General features: G+C 47.3%; 1 protein-coding gene across 6 annotated transcripts in view; it reads right to left on the bottom strand.

Moving 5' to 3' along the window:
• The window catches only part of GRIK4 (glutamate ionotropic receptor kainate type subunit 4), a 476,087-nt gene that overhangs the window by 120,017 nt on the left and 332,291 nt on the right, over nucleotides 1–23,779 (bottom strand). For all 6 annotated transcript variants that reach the window (XM_016919844.4, XM_016919847.4, XM_016919845.4 and 3 more), the window contains one exon: nucleotides 4,731–4,892. In XM_016919844.4, the coding sequence (XP_016775333.1) occupies nucleotides 4,731–4,892 (162 nt within the window). The remainder of the gene's footprint in view (nucleotides 1–4,730; nucleotides 4,893–23,779) is intronic.

Here is a 23,779-nt window from a genome sequence, read left to right as displayed (position 1 = left end):
CCGAGGTGAAACCCAGTGGGGTGGGCGCCCTGCCGTCCTCAGCAAGAAAGAACACTTGTCCATTTTATTGGCACGAAAACCAAAGGGGCTTGGCTGAGAGAAAGCTGACTAAAGTAGACGCAGAATCTGATCAGCACAAGGACCAGCTGTAGGCCTGAGGCCCACATGGATGCTCCTCGCATGGTTCCCTGAGACAGCCTTGAGCCGGTGCAGCTCAGCCCATCTTTACTCTTGTTCTCCGCCAGCAGCACCAAGAGAGCCTCAGAGAACACCCCCACTCACTGAATATCCCCCAAGCATTCTTGGGGAGCATAAGATGCTGAGGCCTTGGGAGGTCTGACATTGGACTGGGAAGGAGACAAACGAGGTCAGGGTTTCTATCTTTTAAACGGCCCTGGGCGGCATCCTCAGGACAGGACACCCTCTCCAGTCCACTGAGCAAGTCAGCACGGGACCCCTGTTCCGTTGGGATGCTGTGGACCCTGCCTGGTGCTTTGCACACAGAAGAGCGGTGAACTACTGGCTTCCCTCTTTTCGGGCAAGCCTTCCCCAACCTCTGCAGGAAGAACTCAGGGGCTTTCCTCCGCTTCGATGAGAGTAACATATGCCGAGGAGTCACCTTCCCAGAGGTGGAGGTGAACGCTGCTCCTGCATGGCGCATCCGGAGAACAGCGGCTTTGATCTTCACTGTGTGACTACGTGATGGAGCCAATCCTTCATCCCACTCTGCCATGGTTTGTTTGGTCCCAAGTCTCATGTGGCAGTGACCCGGGTGGGTTGGATAAAGGGGGTGGATGCTTCACAAATGGCTTTGTGCCATTCTCACAGGAGTGAGTGAAGTTTCACTCCAGTTCCTACAAGAACTGGCTGTTGAAAAGAGCCTGGCACCTCTTCCCCTCTCTCTTTTGCTTTCTCTCTTGCCATGTGAGCTGCATACGCCCCCTCCCCTTGCCTTCCACCAAGAAGCGTCCTGAGGCCCTCATCAGAAACAGATACCGGCACCATGCTTCTTGTACAGCTTGCAGAACCAGGAACCAAATAAAGCTATTTTCTTCACAAATCACCCAACCTCGAGTATTCCTTGATGGCAATACAAATGGTCTAAGACACACTCCGTATTCGGGTATTCAGACTTTTTACCATGTGCCTTTGCATTTTTTGCCTCTAAAAGGGAGAGTACATTTCCTCACTCCCTAACACTGAGTTTGTGTGTGTGCCTTTCTTTGGCCAAGAAAATGAGAGTGTGCCTTTCTGGGAGCCTAGGACTAAGAGGTCTTTGTGTTTCCACTTGCTTTGCTGCCCTTCTGCCATCACCATAAGAATATGCCGGCCTGGCCTGCTGGTCCAGGGGAAGAGTGAGAGGTACTGGCCCCAAGTAGGCCCAGTCTGGATTAGCCAACCCTTGCATGCTGAGAGATCTCAGACAGAGCAGCAGAGCTGCCCAACTGAGCCAGCTTAGACGAGCTGCTCCCTCGCTGACCCACAGGTCCGCGGGCTACATAAATGTGTATTGTATGCATATTTATTGTGTATCATGAGATTTAGCAGTTGGCTATTTACATAGCAAAAGCTACCTGATATATTTAATAATGCCTATTCCAGCATCTGGCATATATAGGTTGTTATATTAACTTAGTGAATGATTGTGAATTGGAGATAGAATCGTATATGCATATTTATTGTGTATCATGAGATTTAGGAGTTGGCTGTTACACAGTATTTACGTAGCAAAAGCTACCTGATATATTTAGTAATGCCTATTCCAGCATCTGGCATATATAGGTTGTTATATTAACTTAGTGAATGATTGTGAATTGGAAATAGAATCGTATCTGATTCCGTCTTCACAATAATGCTCTAAGATGGTCAGGTATAATTCACCTACAGTTATGGAAAAATAATCTGAGGCCCACGGGGGTTACGTCACTACCTCAGATCACACGGTGAGAAAATGTCAAGGCCAGTATTTGACTCCAGGCTCTGTGACTCCAAGGCCAGTGGCCTTTTCAGCCTGTCTGACCATGGCAGCGCTGACCCACAGCTCTGTGAAAGGTACTCCTGGCCTTTGTGCTGGATCCTTACAAAGAAGCCCACTAGGAACCGAAGGACCCTCGTCTGTCTGCTCATGGCCAATGTGAGCATCAATGCAAAGGCAGATACCCTTAGAGAGAATGAGGAAATAGAGCCTGGGACCATTTACTTCACTAGGTCAGATGCCATATGTGGTGAGGCTTGGGTTGAAGGGAAAGAGACAGATGTTTTTTTCTCCTTTCTTGATATTGTATTGCAAGCCTTTCAAGTTTGTCAGCACCTATTAAAATACTGGAATGATGGCTCACGCCTGTAATCCCAGCACTTTGGGAGGCCGAGGTGGGCGGATCACGAAGTCAGGAGATCGAGACACTCCTGGCTAACACGGTGAAACCCCATCTCTACTAAAAATACAAAAAATTAGCCAGGCACGGTGGCGGGCACCTGTAGTCCCAGCTACTCTGGAGGCTGAGGCAGGAGAATGGCGTGAACCCGGGAGGCGGAGCTTGCAGTGAGCCGAGATTGCGCCACTGCACTCCAGCCTGGGCGAAAGAGCAAGACTCCGTCTCAAAAATAAATAAATAAATAAATAAATAAATAAATAAATAAAAATAAAAATACTGGAATGAGAACTTTAAGAACAGCAGACGCAGCTGGGAGAACAGGGCTTGCATTGCTGCTAGGGGTTGAGTCTGATCCTGCACATGACACTGTGCTTTGAGATGTCCCTCTCTGTCCCTTAAACCATTTAATGGACATGACTCCTTCCTTCAAGCTGCCCTTCCCAGTCCTTCCCATGGATTTTTGCCTCTTTTAGGTCTAAAATATCTTGTTGGGATGGGTTCCATAAACCTGCATGAAACTGTTTCTCAAACCCGCTCCTCCTGTCCCACTCCCTGGATCAAAGCTTCCTGAGTTTTCCATGAGCTCTGACCTCCTTAGCTACTCCTTCCTTCCTGAGATGTCCACGAGGCTGCATGATCATAAAAGCACAGAGTTTTGTGAAAGGTCTTTAAGTCCAGGCCCTGGCTTCCGCAGCCCGCCTCCAAGGTCACCGTGTTGGCCAAGTACTAATTAGATGCCAAGTGTGTAGATGTCTAGATATGCCTTTGCCTCTGGGCATGTCTTATCAGAGACAGGCATCGCTCCTATTTTAAAAACTCACCAGAGAATTTCCCACTCCAGGAGTGTACCCAATTCCATTGCCATCTCCTAGACCTAATGCTTTTCCACTTCTTTCTATCTGTAACTCATCATTCCGCCTGACTCACTCACTCACTCACTCATTCATTCAACAAATACCTAGTAACTACAGTCATGTGTTGCTTAACAATGGGGACACATGATGAGAAATGCATCATCAGGCAATTTCTTCATTGTGTGACCATCATAGTGTGTGCTTACACAAATCTAGATGCTATAGCCTACTACACTCCTAGGCTATATGGTATAGTGTAGTGCTCCTAGGCTACAAACCTGTACGGTATGTGACTGTACTGAATAATGTAGGCAACAGCAACACAGTGGTAAGTATTTGCATATCTAAACATACCCAAACATAGAAAAGGGACAAGAAAAATGTGGTATTATCATCTATGGGACCACCATCATATAAGTTGTCCATCGCTGACCAAAATGTCATTATGCATGCATCACTGTACTTCCGTCTAGCCAGGCTCAATTACAGTACAGCGTGGCAAGGAAATGACAGTCCTAGAGAGATGCACAGTGGAACAGAGGTTAAAAATATCAACTGTAAAGCCATATGGCCTGGGTTCTGATCCTCGTCCTCTGCTCACTGGCTGTGTGACCCTGGGCTATTTGCCTAACCTTTCTGGCCTTTGGTTTTATCATCTGTAAAATGGAGATACTGATAGTAGCTGCCTCAGGAGTTGGGGTGAGCATCACAAGGGCTGCCTCATGGGGCTTTTAAAAATAAAATATTGTGTATAATGGGGCTAGGACAGGGCATAAAAAGCTACATAATCCTAGTCTCCTGAGAACTTGCCTTTTAACAAACGTACACAAGCAGATATTCTTGGCCTGCCCCACGGAGAAGAACATCCAACTCAGTGGAGAATGGCCATGGAAAGGTTTGCTTCCGTCACACATGCCGGAAGGGGCCAGAACTGCAGAGAGGAAGCAGAGGGACTGGGCAGAAGGGAGCCACTCCGGATGAGCCGTGACACAGGAAGTGGCCAGGGGGTGGACAGAGCACCAGACCAGGAGCCAGGAGTCCTGGGGTCTAGTTCCACTCTGCAACAGCCTCGATGTTTGCCCCTGAACAAGACCCCCACATCCCCACTCCACATCCCATTCCAGTCTGGGCTTTAGTTTCCTTATCTGAAAAATGAGGGAGCAGATCAGCTTAAAGGCCCTTCCAACCGATTCTTGGATCCTAAACTCAGGCAGCTCTCGGCAATTGTATTATTGAGAGTCTGGCCACAGGGGACTTGCAGACATCACTAAGTGACAACCCAGTGCCTCTACACAGCCCCCTCCCTGCTGTCTACAGCTCGTTGCTTCCCAAACCTCATACCCTGCAACCGCTTCCCACACCTCTCTACCTCCCTTTCTGAGCTGGGACTGGAGCAGGAGATGGCTGGACTCCAAGAAGATGTGTTGCCCAGGGGTTGGCCCACGGAGGGGCGATGTGCAGAGGCCAAGGGGCACCAGGAAGAGCTCTGGCGGGTACTTACCGCAGGCCCAGTGAAGGGCACATGGTCACAGTTCTCCTGCCAGGACTGGTTGAGGCTCTGGGCAAACTCTTGGAAGAAAGCATGGGATTGGTTGAAAATGGAAAATCCCAGGATGTTGACACGATCATCCACAAGGCTGTCCATTCTCTGGAGTGAGAACTCCTGGAAAGACCCAGCATCAGAAATAAGAACATAGTTAGGAAGGGGTGAAGTGAGGGATGGACTTTGGTAAAGCATATCTGGGTACCACATTCTAATCCAGTGAACACCAGACACTCTGTTGGGACCTAGGGGTCCAGAGTTAATGAGAGCAGTTTTTCTGGGAGTTAACACTGTGATGGTGGAGGATGGAGGAGAAAAAAAATAGCAGAATGATCTCTACACAAGTTATATACAAGATGCACTAGCTAGAGAGAGAAAGAAAAAATGCCATGTGCCTAGTGGGGGCAGCACTAGGCACACAGGGTTTTTTCCACAGGAGGTGGGATGCTTGAGCTGTGTCTTGAAGGATACATAGGCATTTTCTGGGTGGAGAATTGTGAGTGGTCAAAGGCTCCTCCAGCCAGAAATCCCCATGTATACAAGGGCAGAGCTGAGAAAGTGCATGGCCCTTTCAGTGAACTGCCCATGGTGTGCTTGTACTTTGATGAAGACATCACCTCTTAAAGTGTGATTCTACCGTCAGCATCATCCAGGTTCCTTTTTAAAAAATGATAGGGCCGGGTGCAGTGGCTCACGCTCATAATCCCAGCACTTTGGGAGGCCGAGAAGGATGGATCACTTGAGGTCAGGAGTTCAAGACCAGACTGACCAACATGGTGAAACCCCATCTCTACTAAAAATACAAAACTAGCCAGATGTGGTGGTGCATTCCTGTAATCCCAGCTACTCAGGAGGGTGAGGCAGGAGAATCGCTTGAATCCAGGAGGCAGAGGTTGCAGTGAGCCGAGATTGTGCCATTGCACTCCAGCCTGGGCAAGAAGAGCAAAGCTTTGCCTCAAAAAAAAAAAAAAAAAAAAAAGAGGATGATTCCTGAACCCCACCTAACACTACCTGAATCCGAATCTGAGGAGCTGAGGCCCAGGAGCTTGCATTTCCAGCAGGACCCTAAGTCTTATACACCTGAAGTGTGGGTTAGCACACTGGATACAAGGGGGCCTGGGAGAGGGATGGTGAGAAACGAAGCTGGGGCAGTCAGCAGAGACAAGACCATAAGAGTCAGGATGCCAGGCTTGGGAATGTGCCCTTTGTCCTATGTGTGATGGGACCCAGGGGAACTGTCAGTGGAGGAATGCCAAAACCAAGTTTGCTTTCTAAGAACCTCAACCTGAAGGTTTGTGGGTAGGGTGGTGCCTTCATTTACCACTAATTTTTTCATTCACTTGATAAATATTTAAGCATTTATCATGTGCCAGACATGGTTCTAGGCATGGAGGATATGGATGAGAGAGACACACTTGCTGCCCTCAGGAAGCTTGCAGTTAGTGGAAGAGACAGATAGTAAGGAAACAAATTCATCGTCATTTCATATAGCTATGGGGATGGGACTTGGGGTGAGGGACTGCTACTTTAGTTGACACAGTCAGGGAAATCCCATCTAAGGCAGTGACATTTAGAAGCTCAAAGGAGTTCTCCCTGCAACCCATGGTCCTCATGCAATAACGCTGGTGGGGCCACGTGTTAGCCTGCAGGTGTGAGTGCACCGAGGCCAGTTAGTGTTATAGAGAGGGGCAGTGTCCTCCTCTGAGCTCCGAGCCCTGGCCCCCAAGGTCTCCCTGGGCCCTGTACAGCGAAACCAGTCAAGAGGGTGTAGATTATTCAGCTCACTTATCTCCGCTCCCGGAAATATGCCTTCAAATGTGCGTCAGGCCACCTTTTCACACAAAAATCACATTCATTTCATGTTCATTCCAAGTGCCTCGCACACAGATCCACACCCTGGGGGTACACAGGACTTCCAGACCCCAGGACTAGCCCGTCAGCCACTCAGCCTGACAGGACAGATGGAAGTGCCTTAGGCTTTCCTTCTGGCCAGGAAGAAAGATTGCTTTCCTCCAGGCAGTCTCCTCTTCTGAAGACTTAGCTGCTGTAGGCCCCTGGCGCCACCCTTGCATCCTTGCCACACAGCTCCAGACACTGCCAAGGCCTCAGGCTACAGGCCTTAGCTCACCTACCCAGAGCCCGGCTTCATTAGCTTACACGTGCAAACTGGAGGTACCAAGCTTCCTTTGAAGCCACCAATGCCTGACAGAGTGGATTTAGATAAGGTTTAAGTGTATTTTGGATCCTGCCACATTCCCATTAGGGGAAAAAGGACATGCCAGAGAATGTATTGATTCCTACACTGATATTATCTCCTATCTCTCTAACAGGGCAGCTGCCCATGTGCTGTGGGCTATCGGTAGGCACAAGGGGGCAGATGGCTAATGGAAGAAGATGCATTTGGCAAGGGTGCAGTGACTGGGGCAGAGCCAGACTGTTGTGGGCAAACCAAGGGGCCTGGCTGGGCATGGTTGGCAGGGGCTGGAAAATGTCCTCTTCCCTGGCTTCCTTATCATTGTGGGCAGACACATCAGCCCAACTCCATCCTCTCCCCACACACATAGCCTGATGGATGAAGGCTCATTTTAAGGAAGCCCTGAGGCTCTGGATGTCCACAGATTCACAGTGGCAGCTGGGGTGATATAGTGGATTCAGGCTTTGGTGTTCAAATCCAGGTTCCTTACCATACTGGCTGTATGACTTTCAGCAAGATCTGTAACCTTCTGGGCTTCAGATCCTTGTTTTTTAAAAAGAAACAATATTAGCAACCTTATAGGTTATGTCAAGAAACAAGTAAGATGCATGTAAAGCTTAGCCTCCTATTTGGCAAATACGACAGCTACTGAAAGACCACTGTGAAATCTGGGGTAGCTTCTGGCTTTCTGCCTCTTCAGTTCCACAAGTTAGAAAGGTATTCCCTTCAAATGCATGTTCTGGGCGGAGTAAGAATGAATGAGTTAATTACAGACACTTAGAGACAGTCTACCCAGAAGTCAGCCAGTCTGTCTTCCTGCCTTTTTATTCCTACCTTCTTGTCCCACAATTCTATGCAACTTTCAAAGGCCCCTTAAGATAAAAAGATTCCAGAAGCTTCCTTGATAATTCATTCTATTTATAATGACTCATGGGATAGCCTGTGGAAGGACAAGGAAGGGGGAGGGGCACATTCTTTTACTGCCATTTCCCATGACACTCTAAGGTTCTAGTATCTAAGAATCCTTACAGTGAGGAAATTCTCCTTTTTATCTAAACTTAGACTTTCCTGCTGCTATTGAAGACTATTGTCTAAAAGAATATGGGAAATAACTGACCACCGTTAGTTTACAAACAATGAACATCTTATGTGCCAGAATTTATCAAAGTGTGTTCCTCAGGGCATTAGGTTTCCAGGTGACACCAACAGAAATTTCATGAAGACAAGGTTCCATGCTCAGATAAGGCTGGAAAACAATGCATATTATATCTGCCTTTTCAAGATTCATAATAATCACTAGCATATTAAAGGCTGAAAAGAGTCCAGCAGTGAAGCAGCTGGTTTAATTCTGTTTAACCCTGAACTTCCCAAACACACTGACCATGGAACAAACCAGGACTATGGGTTTTTTTTTTCTCCTCCAAAATCCACGAGTGCCTGGCAGTGGCGTGCTTCAGAACGCTATCTGGGAAATGCTACTCTACATCTATTCAGAGAAACATTTCTTAGAAATCCAAAGTCAAGTGGTGGAGACATTTTGCGGAGAGAGATATTTCATAAAACGAACACATTTCAGGAATGGAAGGGATTAAAGTTCACCCAGTTTCCGCTGCCCACCCATCTTGAGCCCTACCTAAGAATGCACACCTGGCTCACTTAGGCTCCCATTGTGCCTCCCCAACCCCGCCCCAGCCACACTGCCTGGCTGGTTGTAACCTTCATACAATGACAGAAAAGAACAGTCCCTCGGGTGGAACAGGTTCTCATGGGGACCTTGATCCTCTTCTTATAAATACCACAGGAAGGGATATCCTGAGGGTCCCTGCACCCAACAGGAATCAACTCCCATTGTCCCAAACCAGGGAATGAGGGTGAAGAACAGAGCAAATGGGACCTGGTAAAGCCAAAGTGGTGGGGCAGAGACCAGGACCAGGTCTTCCACTACTCCAAGTGTGGGTGGCTTTGTGATGGACCCCATGTTGCATTGTTTGTTCACACATGTGGCCTCTCTCTACAGGGGGCTGTGTGTTTCCAGGAAGCAAAGATATGTCTGCCTCATTTTTGAAGTTCACACTGCATCTAGAGAGTGCTTGGTACCTAAAAGCTGTTTGGTCAATGCTGTTTTGAGGACAGTTGATTGAAGACATCTTAATGCCTTGGGGTCTCACTGTGGCCAACTCTAACACCAAGCACACCCTGTCACACCTCCAGAAGGTGTAAAAACATGAGTAGAAGCTGTGCTAACCACTGACTGTCCTCTGTGAATTGCATTATTGTATTTTTTTTTTAAATCCTGACAGCTTGCTTTATCATCACTGGGCTTTCACATGAAAAACATTTTTAAAAGTGTGTGTGTGTGCATGCGTGCATACATGTGTGCAAATCTTTGTGTATACAACGGTATGTAAGGGTCCAAATAGCTATAGTTGAAGGTCAGGTAAGAGCCACAAGTGGATATGGACAGATGTTACCCTGAGATGAAGGAATGCTTCACGGATAATGGCTTGAGAGCTACGTGGAAGGGCGCCCCTCACTTTCTGCAGCAGATGTGCCATGTCCAATGTCCTGGTTTACAAACAGGCATCCATTCACTGCAAGCTGCAGGAAGCTTTATGGGTCTACAGCCTGTTCATCGCCTGGGCCAGGGAGCAAGGACAGGCTCTGAGTGGGGGCTGAGTTGGGCATGGCCCCAGACAGGTGGAGGTCCTAGAGCTCAGGTAGTTTTGTTGGAGGAAGAGAGGAAGACAGGGTCTAGGAAACTGTGAGATTACCATGGCTGCAAGGGGCCGACCATGCCTTATACCACACAGGGTCCAGTGCCAAGAAATGTAGAGCTTTAGTGTCTGGTGTCTGGGAACATGGAGGGATAAGGGAAAGGTTGGGCAGACCCTGTGGGCAGCTTCTGCAAGGGAGGTCTAGGGGAATCAGGGCCCCGGGGACATGTTCAGCTGGGCCAAGCAGGCAAGTCCCATCACTGGGGGCTGGATTTAGTCAATCCTGGGGACAGGACCAGGTTAGTCAACTAGAGCTAAAAGCACAAGAACTTTTAATGGCCCAGATTAAGTTTCTGAGTTTGACCTTAAGTAGAAAAGCAAGAAACCAAAGCACAGGTCCAGGTGGTGCCCTTAAATCAAGTTCATCTCCCAACCCAGGCCAAATGGGTAAGCAGGGGAAGTGGCATTCCGTGATGTTTTCTGCCCAACAGCCCCTTCCCCTTTGCCTTCCTAACCAATAAGGGCATTACTATTCTCCCAGGCACCTAAGCTAGAAACTTCAGAGACAGCCTCAACTCCCTTATTTCTTAACTCCACACCCAGTCAACTGCCAATTCTGTCAAATCTATCTCTTAAATGTCTCTCGAAGCTGTCCCTTCCTTTCCAACCGCTCCAGGTTAGGTCCTCGTCATTTCTCCTCTGCAATAGCTGCTATTTAATGGAGATCATGCCTCTGATCTTGGGATACCTAGCCACTATGCTGTTCAATTCCCAGGTGCCATTTATACTGATGACCATGTGAATGGTGCCCCTTGGTGCCACATTGTGCAATGTGGCAATCTCATCAGGAAACAGTAACATGTATTAGAAAGAGCACAAGTTTTGAAATAAGACAGTCCTGGTTTCAAACCCTCATTTGGCCACATACTGGCTGGCTGATTTCAGGCGGATCTCTGAACTTTCGATGTGTTCACCTGTAAAGTGCGGGTAAGAGCATCTACCTTGCACAGGTAATCCATGAGAAGTGCCTGGCACACAGGCACTCATGGCCTGGGAGTCCTCTTCTGTCCAAGTGCAATCCATCCTCCGTGCTGCCGGTGTCACCAAAGTGGGTGCCCTGCCCCAATCTCCTTCCTTTTCCTGGTCCCCCTGAACTGCTGGGCCCTGCCAAAAGGAAAGATCTGGCCTGGAGGCTTCGCCATCCTCTTTCTCTTCCTCTTTGTTTGGCAACAGGTGACTCTTAGCTACTTGTCAAATGGGAAAAGTTTTGCTAAATAAGTCACCATAGGCCGGGTGCGGTGGCTCACGCCTATAATCCCAGCATTTTGCGAGGCCAAGGCAGGGGCATTACCTGGAGTCAGGAGTCCGGGACCAGCCTGGCCAATATGGTGAAACCCCATCTCTACTAAAAATACAAAAATTAGCTGGGTGTGGTTGTGTGGCGTCTGCCTGTAGTCCCAGCTACTTGGGAGTCTGAGGCAGGATAATCGCTTGAACCCAGGAGGCAGAGTCGCAGTGAGCCAAGATGGTGCCACTGCACTCCAGCCTGGGCAACAGAGACTCTGTCTCGAAAAAAAAAAAAAAAGTCACCATAAGATGCTAATTGCTTGGTCTGGCTATTTGTGTTGAGAGAGAAGCCTTTAGTTGAAGTTCCAGACCTTCCAACCATGAATAATCACAAGAAAGCAATAATTCTAATAATAACTACTACAATTTACTGACCACCAACTGTGTGCCAGGCAAAACTGAGCACTTCACTGAGAACATGAGAGAGCTGAGGTTTGCCTCACATCGCATCTGTTCAGCATGAAGAACCCAGAAAAGGAGTCACAGCAAGTACCAGGGTGCAGCAGGTGGGAAGGAATTAGAAGTCAATGCAGTATAACTGCAGGCTTGTGTGGCTAAGATGGCTCAGAGAAACAGGCAGTCGAATGCAGCTTGGTGAACTTGGCTAACTTCTGCTGAGAGCTGTCCAGCAGCCTCAGCCGCCCCTAGTAAAATCTCTCCCAGGTCATCATTATTTGAGCCTCAAATGCTTCCCCGCTGGCCTGTGAACTCCTGGAAGGTAGAATAGACTGTCTCACTCACTGCTGTGTCCCTGGCACCTAGAAAAATCAGTGAAATCAAAAGTTGCCTTTTGGGCTTAATTAAATGGTTAGGAGAATAACTGTCCTGGAGAGAGTGGGTATGGGTTTGGAGTCACCGCATTTTAAATCATACACTGTCTGTGGGTATTTTGACCTAGATGTTCCTCTCTGAAAGCCCACATTCCAAAAACCAATCTTTAAAAAAAAAATCTTTTAATTTCTTTATTTTTCTCTTTTTTAATCATAAAAGTTTCCTCATTTTAAAATGGGGGAAATAAGACTTCACTGTGCCATTGTGAGACTCAAAAAAGATAATATATAGGAGAGCTCTGTGCAGACTGGAAGTATGATACAGACTCCTTATTAGTATTATTAGAAGTAATAATAGAATAGCTCAAGGAATGCATGTTTCATGCACTTTCAGGGATCATTAGCAGGTAGTGAGGAAGGCAGTGTGCGGAGGCCTTCCTGAAGCCCACCAGATCACGCCACAAAGGTGGCTGGCTGTCTCCGGCGTCTGCAGAAAGCCCTCAGCCCCAGGTAGTCCAAGAACCTTAAAAGCTCCCTTCCCAGCAGGGCCACACGCAACCTATAAAAGGTGTCACTCCAACACCTCTGTGACCTCTGAAATCTCTCCAAATGTTAACGCTTGCACCCATTTGGGTTATAACTGGCCCTATTTGCAGCCTCTTCACTCCAGAACTGGCTCTGCTTCCTAACAGTGGTGTTTAAAATCCTTAACCCCCTTAACAGTGGGGTTTCAAGCAGTCCCTCATCTCTTGCCTGCTTTCACCCAAGCCTCAGCCTCTGATCCTCTCTGCTCCATGCTCAGCCCTGGACCCTAACTGCCTGGGAGAGGAGGCTGGCAGCCTCATGTCACCCACATCAAAGTGATTTATGAAATATCAATTTATTACTGAGTATAATAACATCAACTGCTTCCACGGATGTGGCTGAATGAAGCTTACAGGGCACTTTCATGCACTGCTTTTGGGTCTCCCGACCACAATTGGAAGTGAACAGAACAGGTTTTATTCATTTTCACATGTGGTAGAAGAGCAAACTGAGGTGCCCAGGAGTTAAATGTCTTGCCCCTAAGACAGACATGGAATTAAGATCCAGGTCCTTGGCAAATAAGACCAGTGATTATTCTATCTTCCCTACTGTGTGCTCAGCACTGGGCTAGGCCACTAGGAGGTGGTGTCAAAGCATACTCCATCACTGTGATTGTTAATGATTGACAACTTCAAATGTTCTCACCCCAGGAGTCCTGAAACACTAAACGATTCTAATTTCTTAAAATATTATTATGAAGCTGAAAAGGAGGAAGATATCCTTAAGACCGTATCGCTCTTTAACTTGAACTCCTTACCTTGCCACTTGGATCTGCTTCCCTCCCTTGGTTCCCTGTTTGTGAATGTCACATGATCCACCTGTCAATCAAGCTAGAATTTAGAATGCATCCTCCCCTTCCATGCTCTCACTGTCCACATCTCATTCATTCATTCATGTAAGCAGGTATGCACTCATTTATTGTCATTTGAGGACATTATAATTCCTTTACATCTCTTGAATCTGATCCCTTCCCTCCACCCCATCATCTCTACCTCAAATCAGATCCTCACCAGCTTGGTCCTAGACTACGGACTCATTGGTTTCTCCTCCTTTAGTCTTGCACTTCTCCAGGTTCCTTCTCCACGTTATTGCTGGAGAGATCTTTCTAAACTCCAAATTTGATCATGAACGTCCCCCTCACCAAATACTCCTTTATTGAATACAGGACAGAAACCCCTTGGCTAGACACACAAGGCTTTTCATGCTATGATTCCTGCCTACCTTTTCCTCAGTGTCCACCTTGACCTCCTGCATCTCCCAAGCCTGGAAGAAGCGGTCACTCAATCATGCCCCCTTTACACCTCATCTGCATACCTGTCATCACTTGAAGCTTTTTATCACGAGTTTGTTCAAAGCTACCTCTCCAAGGACTAGATGCCATTTGAAATAAATGCACTTACATTATCAGTGTTCACTCTGGTGCACCCCATATAGAAAGAAGTCAAGGCTGTTGACTAAAAACATTTAGGAAGGCAGCACTTGTCAGGCTGTGCCTCATCTCACCCCATTGGCAGCCTGGTCCTCTCACCTGCCCAAGGCTCTTCTTCATAGCTAGATCTAATGCATCGCAGAAGCCAGGCCCCAGACCCTTGTCTCAGAAGTCCTCTCTTAGCCTTTTTGCAGGAAAGCCCTGGAGCCACCAGAAGTCCAAAATCTCCTGGGCACCCTTACATCCTCTCCTTCCCTCCTGAGCCCACTTGACTGCGGTACCCGTCTGTCTATTTATCTGCATCAAAGCCTGTGCTCTCTGTGTAGGCTGGGAGATGGCTTTTTGTGTTGTAGGTCTTTGAAGACAGTAGCAGCTGGGAGGCTAATTCACACCTGTCAATGAATTCTATTTAATAGGAGATTTGGTCCTAAATCTCCCAGCTTTGGATTCTTCTCCCTGCATGTTTCCTATTCATTTACCCCATAACCTGGACATGCACATCCCTTCCTCCCAGGAACTCTGTCCTTTCTCTGCTCTTCTTTCCCAACATAAGTCCACAAACAGGACTTCAAAGGCAGACCATATTCCTTCTTGTTCATGCTCTATCCCCTTCACTATATCCTACACTTGCGCTTAGCAAGTGCTCAATACACATTCATTAAATTAATTCATGTTCACCTGCAAACACCCATCAGGGTAGAACTGCCTTTACAGAGACCTCAGTCATATGCTTCCAGGAAGAGGAAGGCAGAGGCCAGGTGGAAAGCCCTCTTACCTCCTCGGCAGCAGCTGGGTCTGTCTTCATTTTTTTATTTACAACACTGTTCTGGGTCTCTAGGTGCTAAATAAGTAGTTATTAACTGTGTGGTTAAGTGTGTAGCTGAAGCCTCAGTAGGTCAAGTTGACAATGAGAACTAGTGGACACCTCGGGCTCTCCCCTTAGGCTGCAGTGAGCTACCGCTTTTCTGCAGGCTTGCTTCCTTCTTCAGGCACTGATCAGCATTCACTGGTCAGGCCTCCTGTCTATACATCAGTTGCTAAACCTCTCCTTTCCCAGGTCCCAACACATTAGCCTCAGGCATGTAGAGATCCCAGGCACCCCCAGCTCCACCATCCCACCAGGGGTACAAGGAGTTGTTTAGGAAGATGAGCGATGCTGTTAATCAGTGGACTCTGCCTCCTTACTAATTTATGTGCTCCACATTGGCAGCAGGATCAAATAATGGGTTCTCCACAAGGACTGAGCATCTTGCTGACTCTGCTGTGTTCCAGAGGCCACCAGGCTCTCAGATAGGTTCCCACAGTGGGGGCGGGGGAGGGGCAGGGATATGCATAACAGATTTTCAGCTCTCGGACACTTTTTAGATCTTAGTTAGTCTCACTCATTCCTTCATTCATTCAACAAAAACATGAGTGTCTCCTTGAGAACACACATCATGTTGGGCACTAGAAATAGAATGATAAGCACACTCCATGCCTGTCCTCAAGATGCTTAAACTTAGTAGCAGGTGGAAGGTAAGTCCTGAAGAGTGGTTAATTACACGGCGCGGCACGTATAAGGTGGTCTTTTCTACCAGAATTGCTGCTGATATTCCTGAGCTGAGAGCTGACTGCAAGTTGAGACCTGAAAGCTGAGCAGGAGTCAGCCAGATAAAGAGGTGGGAAGAGGAGTTTCACGAACAGAGAAACCACAGCATGTGCAGAGCCCCAGAACAGCAAGAGCTTATAACAGATTCAGGGACCTGCAAGTCATTCAGTATGGCTGGGGTGTGCAGTGGGTGATAGGGAATAGGAGGTCACAGGAGTTATGTTAAGGAGTTCAGACTTTATCCTGAGGGTAATGGGGAGACAGCCACTGAAGGGTTTTAAGCAAGAGAGCAATATGATCAGGAATGGGTTTAGGACTATCTTAACTCTTGGCCAAGATAAAAATCCAGCTTTGGAATTCACAGGAGATGCGTCTACCACATGAGCTATGGCTGGAGGCTTCAGTGGGATGGGCAGGCATCAGGCTTGCCACTGGGCTGTGAATGTGAGGGAAGCCCCAGATGGTGATTTACGGAGCTGTTGACGCCTTTGACACGGAGTGAAGCCTGATGCTGAGGATGGAGAAGCTGGATTGCTTAATAATAACAGCAATTGCTACTCCTAATGGTGCTTGTAATACAATAGCACTTATAATGTAATAATAATAATAATAATAATAATGTGATTTGCCATAATGCCTTTTATTTTCAGTCTCCTTCTGCTTTCCAAACATTCATTAAATCTCAAACACTCTTCTCAGCAGGGCCCAAATTCCTCAGGGCCACCAGCCTCCCTGCTAGCCACAGCAGTTTCAAGAGAGAGGCCTTGGTTTCCCCCTTTGCCCTGGCTGTCAGTTTTCCCTCAGGGGCTGGTTTACAGGCCATCATCAGGAGGCAAGGGATGGGCCCTGCCCTGAGCTCTGCCTTGCTTCAGCAGAGACAACACAGAGTTTATCATTTGCATGATCAAGGGATGTATGGATTTCCTGCCTCAAGTGTCTCCAGCACTCTCCTCCTGGTGCCCTGGCCCCAGATCTCTCCTTGTATACCATTTCACCAGATGGTAGAGGAGAAAGGAAAAGAAAATAAACTAATTTACACAGTTGGCATGTGTGGTAGGCAGGATTCTAAGATGACCCCCAAGAAACACACATCACACACACACACACACACACTCCCCAGGACTGTGACTACAATGAATTTTACCTCTGCAATTAGGTTACGCTATATGACGCAGTTGCCTTCAAAGAAGGAGATTATCCAGATGAGCCTGGCCTAAGAGTCCTTTAAAAGCAAAGAGTTTTCACTGGCTGTTTGCAGAAGAGGAAGCCAAGGAGATATGAACTAAGAGAGAGACTGGACTACAGGGAGGTTCCCTGTTGATGAGATGGAGCAGTCATGGGGAAAGGACCCAAGAATGGTCTCTTGAGGCTAGGCTGTCCCTAGCCAAGAGCCAGCAAGAAAACAGATTTCATTCCTATAACCACAAGGAAGTAGATTCTGCCAACCACAGGAATGAACTTGCAGGGGGACCTTGTGCTCCAGATGAAAATGTAGTTGGTGACACTTAGATTTCAGCCTGAGCAAAGAGCCAGTCATGCCATGCTGGACTTCTGACCTATATGACTTTGCACTAATAAATGCTCCTGTTTTAAGGTGCTAACTTTGTGGTAATTCGTCACACAACAATAGAAACCAATAGAGCACAGAAAAGCCAAAAAGATCAGTTTGACAAGTACAAGATGTAGACTGGGAGGTAAAAAGCAGATTCTCACATCTGCCACTTATTGAGTGAAGACCCTTGAACATCTCTGAGCCTCACTTTCATACTGTGTAGAATTGGAACACCCACTTTGCAGTGTTATTTTGAGGGTTAAAGATCTTGAGTAGAAGGTGCTGGGCATGGCATCTGGTACATTGCTGGTATTCAAGAGCCAGCAGCGCCTATTGTGAGAATACCAGCTTTGGGAAATGGGTAGATTTTTATTATTAGACTCTCTTGATTGTGAATAATTGGAAATTGTTGGATCAGTAGACAGAAGGAAGGCCGAGGCATCTCTCATTAAATTAATGCGACTTCTGAATCTTTAACAACTTTGTGATAGAGGGTCAAGGCAGCTTCCTTTTCTCCCAAAGCTCTATTAGATAGAAGGCCTGGGCAGTCAAAGGGGAGCATTTCCATTATGTGTCCAGAGATATTGAACCACAGTAGTCTCCAGGGTCTTGTTCTTATTTCAGTTTGATGTATTTTATATGCACAGTCTGATGCACCCACTCACCAAGGCACATGGGCATAGAAATGTGTGTGTGTGTGTATGTGTGTGTGTGTGTGTGCGCGCGTGCGCGTTGGGGGCAGATACAAGCAATGCGTTTCAATTTTTATTAAATGGATGCTACACAAGTATCTCAAACTCAGCTGTGGGAGCCCCATGGGACTTATCTTCCCTGTCATGCTATTTGTCAAACATCAGCAAAGGGGTTGTCTGATAATTGGTTCCTCCGAAGCAAAGAAGAGTTTCTTTACCTCCACCAGGGTCTCAACATCCCCTGTTGAATGCTTCTTCAGTTTCTATTGACTTTCTGGCAATATCCATTCTGTTCTCACACCCCCTGTCCCCCTCGGTTAGGAATTGAGGGTATCTGGAAACTCCTGCCTCACCTTGGATAACCAGATCTCACTGAAAGGCCCAGGGGCTGGCTCCTCCTCCCCTACCCTAGCTCTGGGTGGGATAAAGACCTAATTGGTTAATTTTCATTTTTAGTGATCCTGCATCCCCAGGGTACAGTGTCTGGCTATTCTTCCAGGATAACTGACAATAATGCCTCATTTCCCCCCTGGATATACTGATTCATCAGTCCCAGCTGAGACCAACTCTTGCTGTGGGTGAAGAGCAGATGAAGGGACCCAAATAGAACAGCCTAATATTGGGGTACTCTTGGGGAAAGTTCCCATGCAGCTTGGGGTGATTCTTCTGATCACCTGAGCTTGCCAAGGGAAGGGTCCCTTCTCTGATACCTTTTTTTCCTCTTCCCCTAGCCCATCAGGAATGGGTGAACAGCCACATACCCACCAGCCAAGTAAGGCAGTGGCTTGATTCAAATGCCCCCTGAACCAGAGCCTGCGCTAGGTACTGTTAGCATAAGGAGAGGGAAAGTCAGAAGTACTGAGGAAAGAGCGGCCACCTATAAATGCTGACAAAAAGAAAGGTGAACAGAGCATAGGAGGTAAGCCCTGCCCACCTGGGGTCTCCTGGAGCTCTGGATGTAGTTCGTCAATGGCACGTAGCATCTTAGAGTCAGTCTGTACCTGTGCCTACTACATCCCCTGCCCCCTCAAGGGCTGCCCAGCCATCCTCCCTGCAGCATTCCTCCTCCAGGAGGGAGTTTCTCCTGACTTGGATCTCAGGGTGAGAAGGCTTCCAGGGTCAGGAACAGGGATGCACTCCAGTGTTGGCAGAATAAAGTTCACCTTTCAGATGCTTATTCCTAGCTGGCACTGGAAGCGAACGAAGGCTATGCCACCTTTAGGACTGGCCTAATCTCCCTGCTCCTGCCCTAGGGACGCTCTGGTTTCCATTCTCTTTTTAGGCCACTAGGGCCCATTCCCTGGAAGAGGGACACCTATTGACAGCTATCCAAGTGGTAATCCCTGGGTCTGGGATTTTATGATATTTAGCCTGGGACAGGCATTTGTGACAAGCCACCACCAAGCTAAAGGTGCTAACTCAGGTCCACTTGGGAATATGCCTTTCCTCTTCCCCTGCCTTACATAGGATAGTAAGTTGGCTGTCCGTGTGGAGTAATATGAAAGTTCTGAAAGGTTCTCCCCACCTCCAAAATACCTTCCTTACAAGCTCCACAATTTCTCATGCAATCTGCTTCCTTGGTTAAGGCCTTAGCTAAAAAGCAAATGTTGTCTGGGATGCATGAGCCATTAACTGTGTGTATCCCCCACTTAGAATGTCCTTCTCTACCTGGCTAACTCCCATTGATTCTCCAAGGCCCTTTGGATTGGCCTATTCCAGGAAGCTTTTGATGAACCTGCCAGGCTAGTCTGGAGGCCTTCCTTTGATGGCCCCCTAATACCCTGTGCATATCTTCATCACTTTATTGAACCCACTGATTTATGATAATCTGCTTGTGTTCTTCTTCCCCTCTAGTCTGACCTCCTGGAAAATCAGAATTTTATTTTTCATCGTATCCCCAACACACAGCACAGTAAGTGCTCAGTTAATGCTGATCTAGGGAATGTGTGAACTGTGTGAGTGAGGAGACCTCCTCTCTCTACTCCTGACTCACTGTGAGAGCCTGGCCAAGTCACTTTCCCTCTTCAGTTCTGTTTACTCAACTGTAAAAGGATGAGATTTAGTAAGATGCTCTCAACAATCCAAAAGAATTTAATGTTGTCATGGACATTAGCACCTTGGCACGAACTGGATTTTCAGATTGCCCTGTCATTTGTCAGGGCTCTACAGAGCAGGTGAGGCCACAGGACAGGTACTTCTGGGTAAGGTGATGGTGAGAGATCAAGACAGCTCAGAAGACAGGGGTGCTCCCCCACTCTGGGGGATCTGGACAGCTGAGGGCACTGCAGGGATGAGCCAGCCAGATGAGGACACTGGAAAACCGTGAAGAGGAGGGTGGCCGATTTCATCTGGAAAAAATTCACCAGGAGAATTCATCTGGTTGTTCATTATGTATTCATCCAATCCATAAACTCAATAGAATTTCAGAGTTGAAAGGTCTTTGGAGACCTTCTAGCTTGTCTCCAGAGAAGAAAGGGCTTGTCCAAGATCACACAGTCAGTGGGACAGCCAAAACAAGACCCTGGGCCTACTGACGCCAATTCCAATGCTGAAAAGTCCAGCAAACGTGCATAGCAGAAGGACATCATCTCACCTGAGACTTCCTTGGCTGGCTCTGGGTCCACCTCTCTCCATCACACTCTCCTGCTCCAGGCACAAAAGGAACCATAACTTACCACTGCCTACATGTCACTCTCCAATTGCCATCTCTAACCCATGCTTCAGTAAGGGAAGCCATATCTGTAAACCCTCATCCAAACTCCCAAAGAAGAACTACACGCTCTCTCCTCTGGGCTGCCACACCTCACATTAATAGACGCAGACCTCTTCAATTCACATCCTGCTGGACCACATCCTCCTAGTCCTTGTTTCTCCCACCACACAGCAGGCACTTAATAGATGTTTGCTGAATCAGTGTAGTTGATGGTAGCATTTTCCATATGCAAATTGCTTAATCATAGCTGGCTAATCATTTTATAATCCTATAACTTGGGCCAAGGAACTTCAAGCTGTCAGCCACAGTTTCCACAATGCAAAAAATAAAATCTTCAGTCAATGCCTCCTGAATCCCCTTGTGATTCTCTCTGTTTTTTCTCCTTCTGAACATATTTCCATCTTCCAACAACCATGTGCAGAGAATAGGTACAGGAGGGTTAGCAGCTTTGGAAAACACAGGTTTGGATCAATAGCATCTCTGTAAGAAACTGCTGTGCCCAAGCACGCCCAGGAGACATCTGTCACCGCCAGACCTGCCACCTCTCAGGGTTTGCATTGGGTAGGGTGGTACCTTGGCAGCTCAGACTGACACACAAGGAGCTTTCATTCCATCATTCTTTTTTCTAGTTGCACTAAAAACATATTTATTCATCAAAGTATACTATATTATGCAGAGTGGTTCTCCTAAAAGGCTCAGTAAAGCTGAAATATGTGCATACTCTTAATAATTTTACAATAAACTACACTTTGGAATCAATTGCTCTGGCACTAGAAAGTTGTCTGGCTGATGGATTGTAACTTCTGGCCATGTGTGTGTGTGTGTGTGTGTGTGTAGAAGTGTGCATAGGGATGTGTGTGTATATGTTCATGTGTGCCTGTTGCATTTTCCGTGAAGAACTGAAAGGCTCAAGCATCCTGGGAATTACAGTTCAACTAGGTGAGAGGCCAACTGAAATGTTTCTGATAACAGCTGTAGAGTTTTGGAAAGCTAGAGGCAGTAAATCAGGAAACTGAGGTCTAAGGATGGAAATAAAGACAGGTAAGTGAGAAAAAAGAGAGGGAAGGGAAATAATATTTACTAACAACCCTCGGGATTAGAAACTTCCCATGGTCTTCACAAAACAATGTTATGAGATAAGCATGATTATCTCCATTTTACAAGAGGGAAAACTGACAGGCCAACAGGTTAAGTAACTTGCCACAGGTACATCTAATGTACGGCAGGGCCCAGATAGGAACTCAGGTTCTCCCTGATCTGAGGCCCTGGCAGCTTCCATTAAACCCTTTCTCTATCCTCAGTGTCAACACAGTAATCAGGCTCACCCAACCTCATATGCCAAGCCATTGGGACAGAGTACAGGACTAGATCACTTCATAATGGCCTTTATAACCTGAAGGAGAGGTTTCTTTTAAAGACCCTTGGGTTCTGGTTCTATGAGTCAGCTGCCAGGTGTTGGCCTGAAGACACCACATGATCAAGGCTGACCAGGGCAGGCATGGTGTGGCCAGTGAAGGAAACAGTCCCAGGTGACAGAGAGACCACTTGGCACAATCAGCCTGACTGTCCTTGCACTCTTCTGCCCTCCCCTGCCTCAGTGATCATTCTTGGTGCCAACCCTGGGCCTCAGGTTTTGACATCACTCTCACTCAGCAGAACCCCTGAAATTGTGTCTCTTGGATCCTGAACTAAACCACCCTACATGGTCCTGCACAACGTTGACTTCAAATCTGTCCAGCTCAGAATGGGAGGAAGGGTATTCCAGATGGAGTAGTTGTCATGTAGGCTAAGCAAGTACCGGGGGTCCCGCGGAATAGGGAATAGGGCCCAGCTCTCCCCGGCTGAAACGCAGATAGGTTCCTTTGTGTCTGAGGCTTAGTTGGGATGAACTGAATTCCTGTGGGATCTAAAGAGATGACTTATCTTACTTGGCCAGCCCTTCTACCCCAAGAACTCCAGATGTTACGGAATGCTCCATTCACTCATACAATATTTATTGAGTGCCTACTATGCAGGAGGCCACTGGATCTATGGTGATGAACAAGAGTGATTTGATCTTGCTTTTATGAAGCTCAAAGTCTGGTGGAAAGGTTAGCGTAGAAAAATGGATTCCCACTTGAGATGAATGCTACAAAAACCAGAACACAGGGTGCTGGGAGAGTGTGTGGCAGCAGACTCAACCTTGCGGGGTGTCAGGGAAGACTTCCTTGAGGAAGTGACATTTAAGTAAGTCCTGAAAGATGAGTAGCGTCAACTCGCCAAAGCAAGGAGTGAAAGAGTGGGGCTGTGTGCATTCTCACTTCCTCCTGGAATCAATTATTTTTTCCCTCTCTGTCTGCCCTGGGTCCCCTTTCTGTAATAATTTTAGCAATTTCAAATTACTTATGGCTAATCTCTCTGATAAACCTTTGGAAAAATAAACATAGGCTCAGGTCTACTGACAATAAAACGAACCCAGGGGAGGAAAATTGGCTGCATATATCCATTCTGCCAAAACAAGATAGAGACTGGGGCACGGAGGGGTTATTTCTGCAGGGCTCACTTGGACCTGACTATAGTTTGGGAATCTGAGGAGCTGTCGGGTGAACAGAAACTGCTTCCACGAGTCACACGAACTCCCCAACCTGATGGGGCATTCTCCCCTCACTCCAGGGAACATCCCCAATTCCAAGGCATTGTGAACTGAAATGCCCCAAACCACATATAGGATGAAACAGGTCCAAGGCTGAAAAGGCCCTTAGAGATCACCTAATACAACCTCACAATTTTTCAGATAAAAAACCGAAGCCCAGCAAGGTAAAATAGCTCACCCGGATACAGGCGGTAGAGTGAAGAGGGTCTCAACTTGCTCATCTCTAAAATAGGGATAAAACTGTGTCTCCTGCTAGAGTTGTCGTGAGGTTTAAATGGGAAAATAACTGTGAAGCACTTATTAGCACTTACTCACGTAAATATCAACTATTGATATTGCCATACACCCAGCTAGTTAGTAGTAGGACTGGAACTTGAAGCCATAGCTGCTTCACTGCTAGTCCAGGGCCTTGCCCTCTATAATAATGAGGCCTCCTGCTGATGTACTCCTTCTCCCTGTCTTCTAACATGGCATACCCAGCTCTCAGTCCCTTCTCTCTAGATTCCCCAAAAGAAAAACTCTGGGTGCCCACTGCCTCTGTTGACACCCCACAAATAGCATTCTACCCTCCAGCACAGCGGCGGTGCCGAGAGCAGAGAGCTCTGGCCCTGCCTGGGGCATGGCAATGAAATGGTGGCGCTGGAGTCCAGCTAGTCACACCACCTGCAATGCCGTAGCAGCTCAGTGGTCAGCAGACCACACAGCCTCCTGCTTCCAGTGCCCAATTATTTCCCATCTTTCATTGGCAGTCCCTGACTTTTGACCTTTACCCTTAAATCTCAACACTTCTC

This window comes from Pan troglodytes, chromosome 9 (assembly GCF_028858775.2).
Source record: "Pan troglodytes isolate AG18354 chromosome 9, NHGRI_mPanTro3-v2.0_pri, whole genome shotgun sequence".
In the NCBI taxonomy this organism is placed as follows: Eukaryota; Metazoa; Chordata; class Mammalia; order Primates; family Hominidae; genus Pan; species Pan troglodytes.
This window is presented reverse-complemented; position numbering and strand designations above follow the sequence as displayed.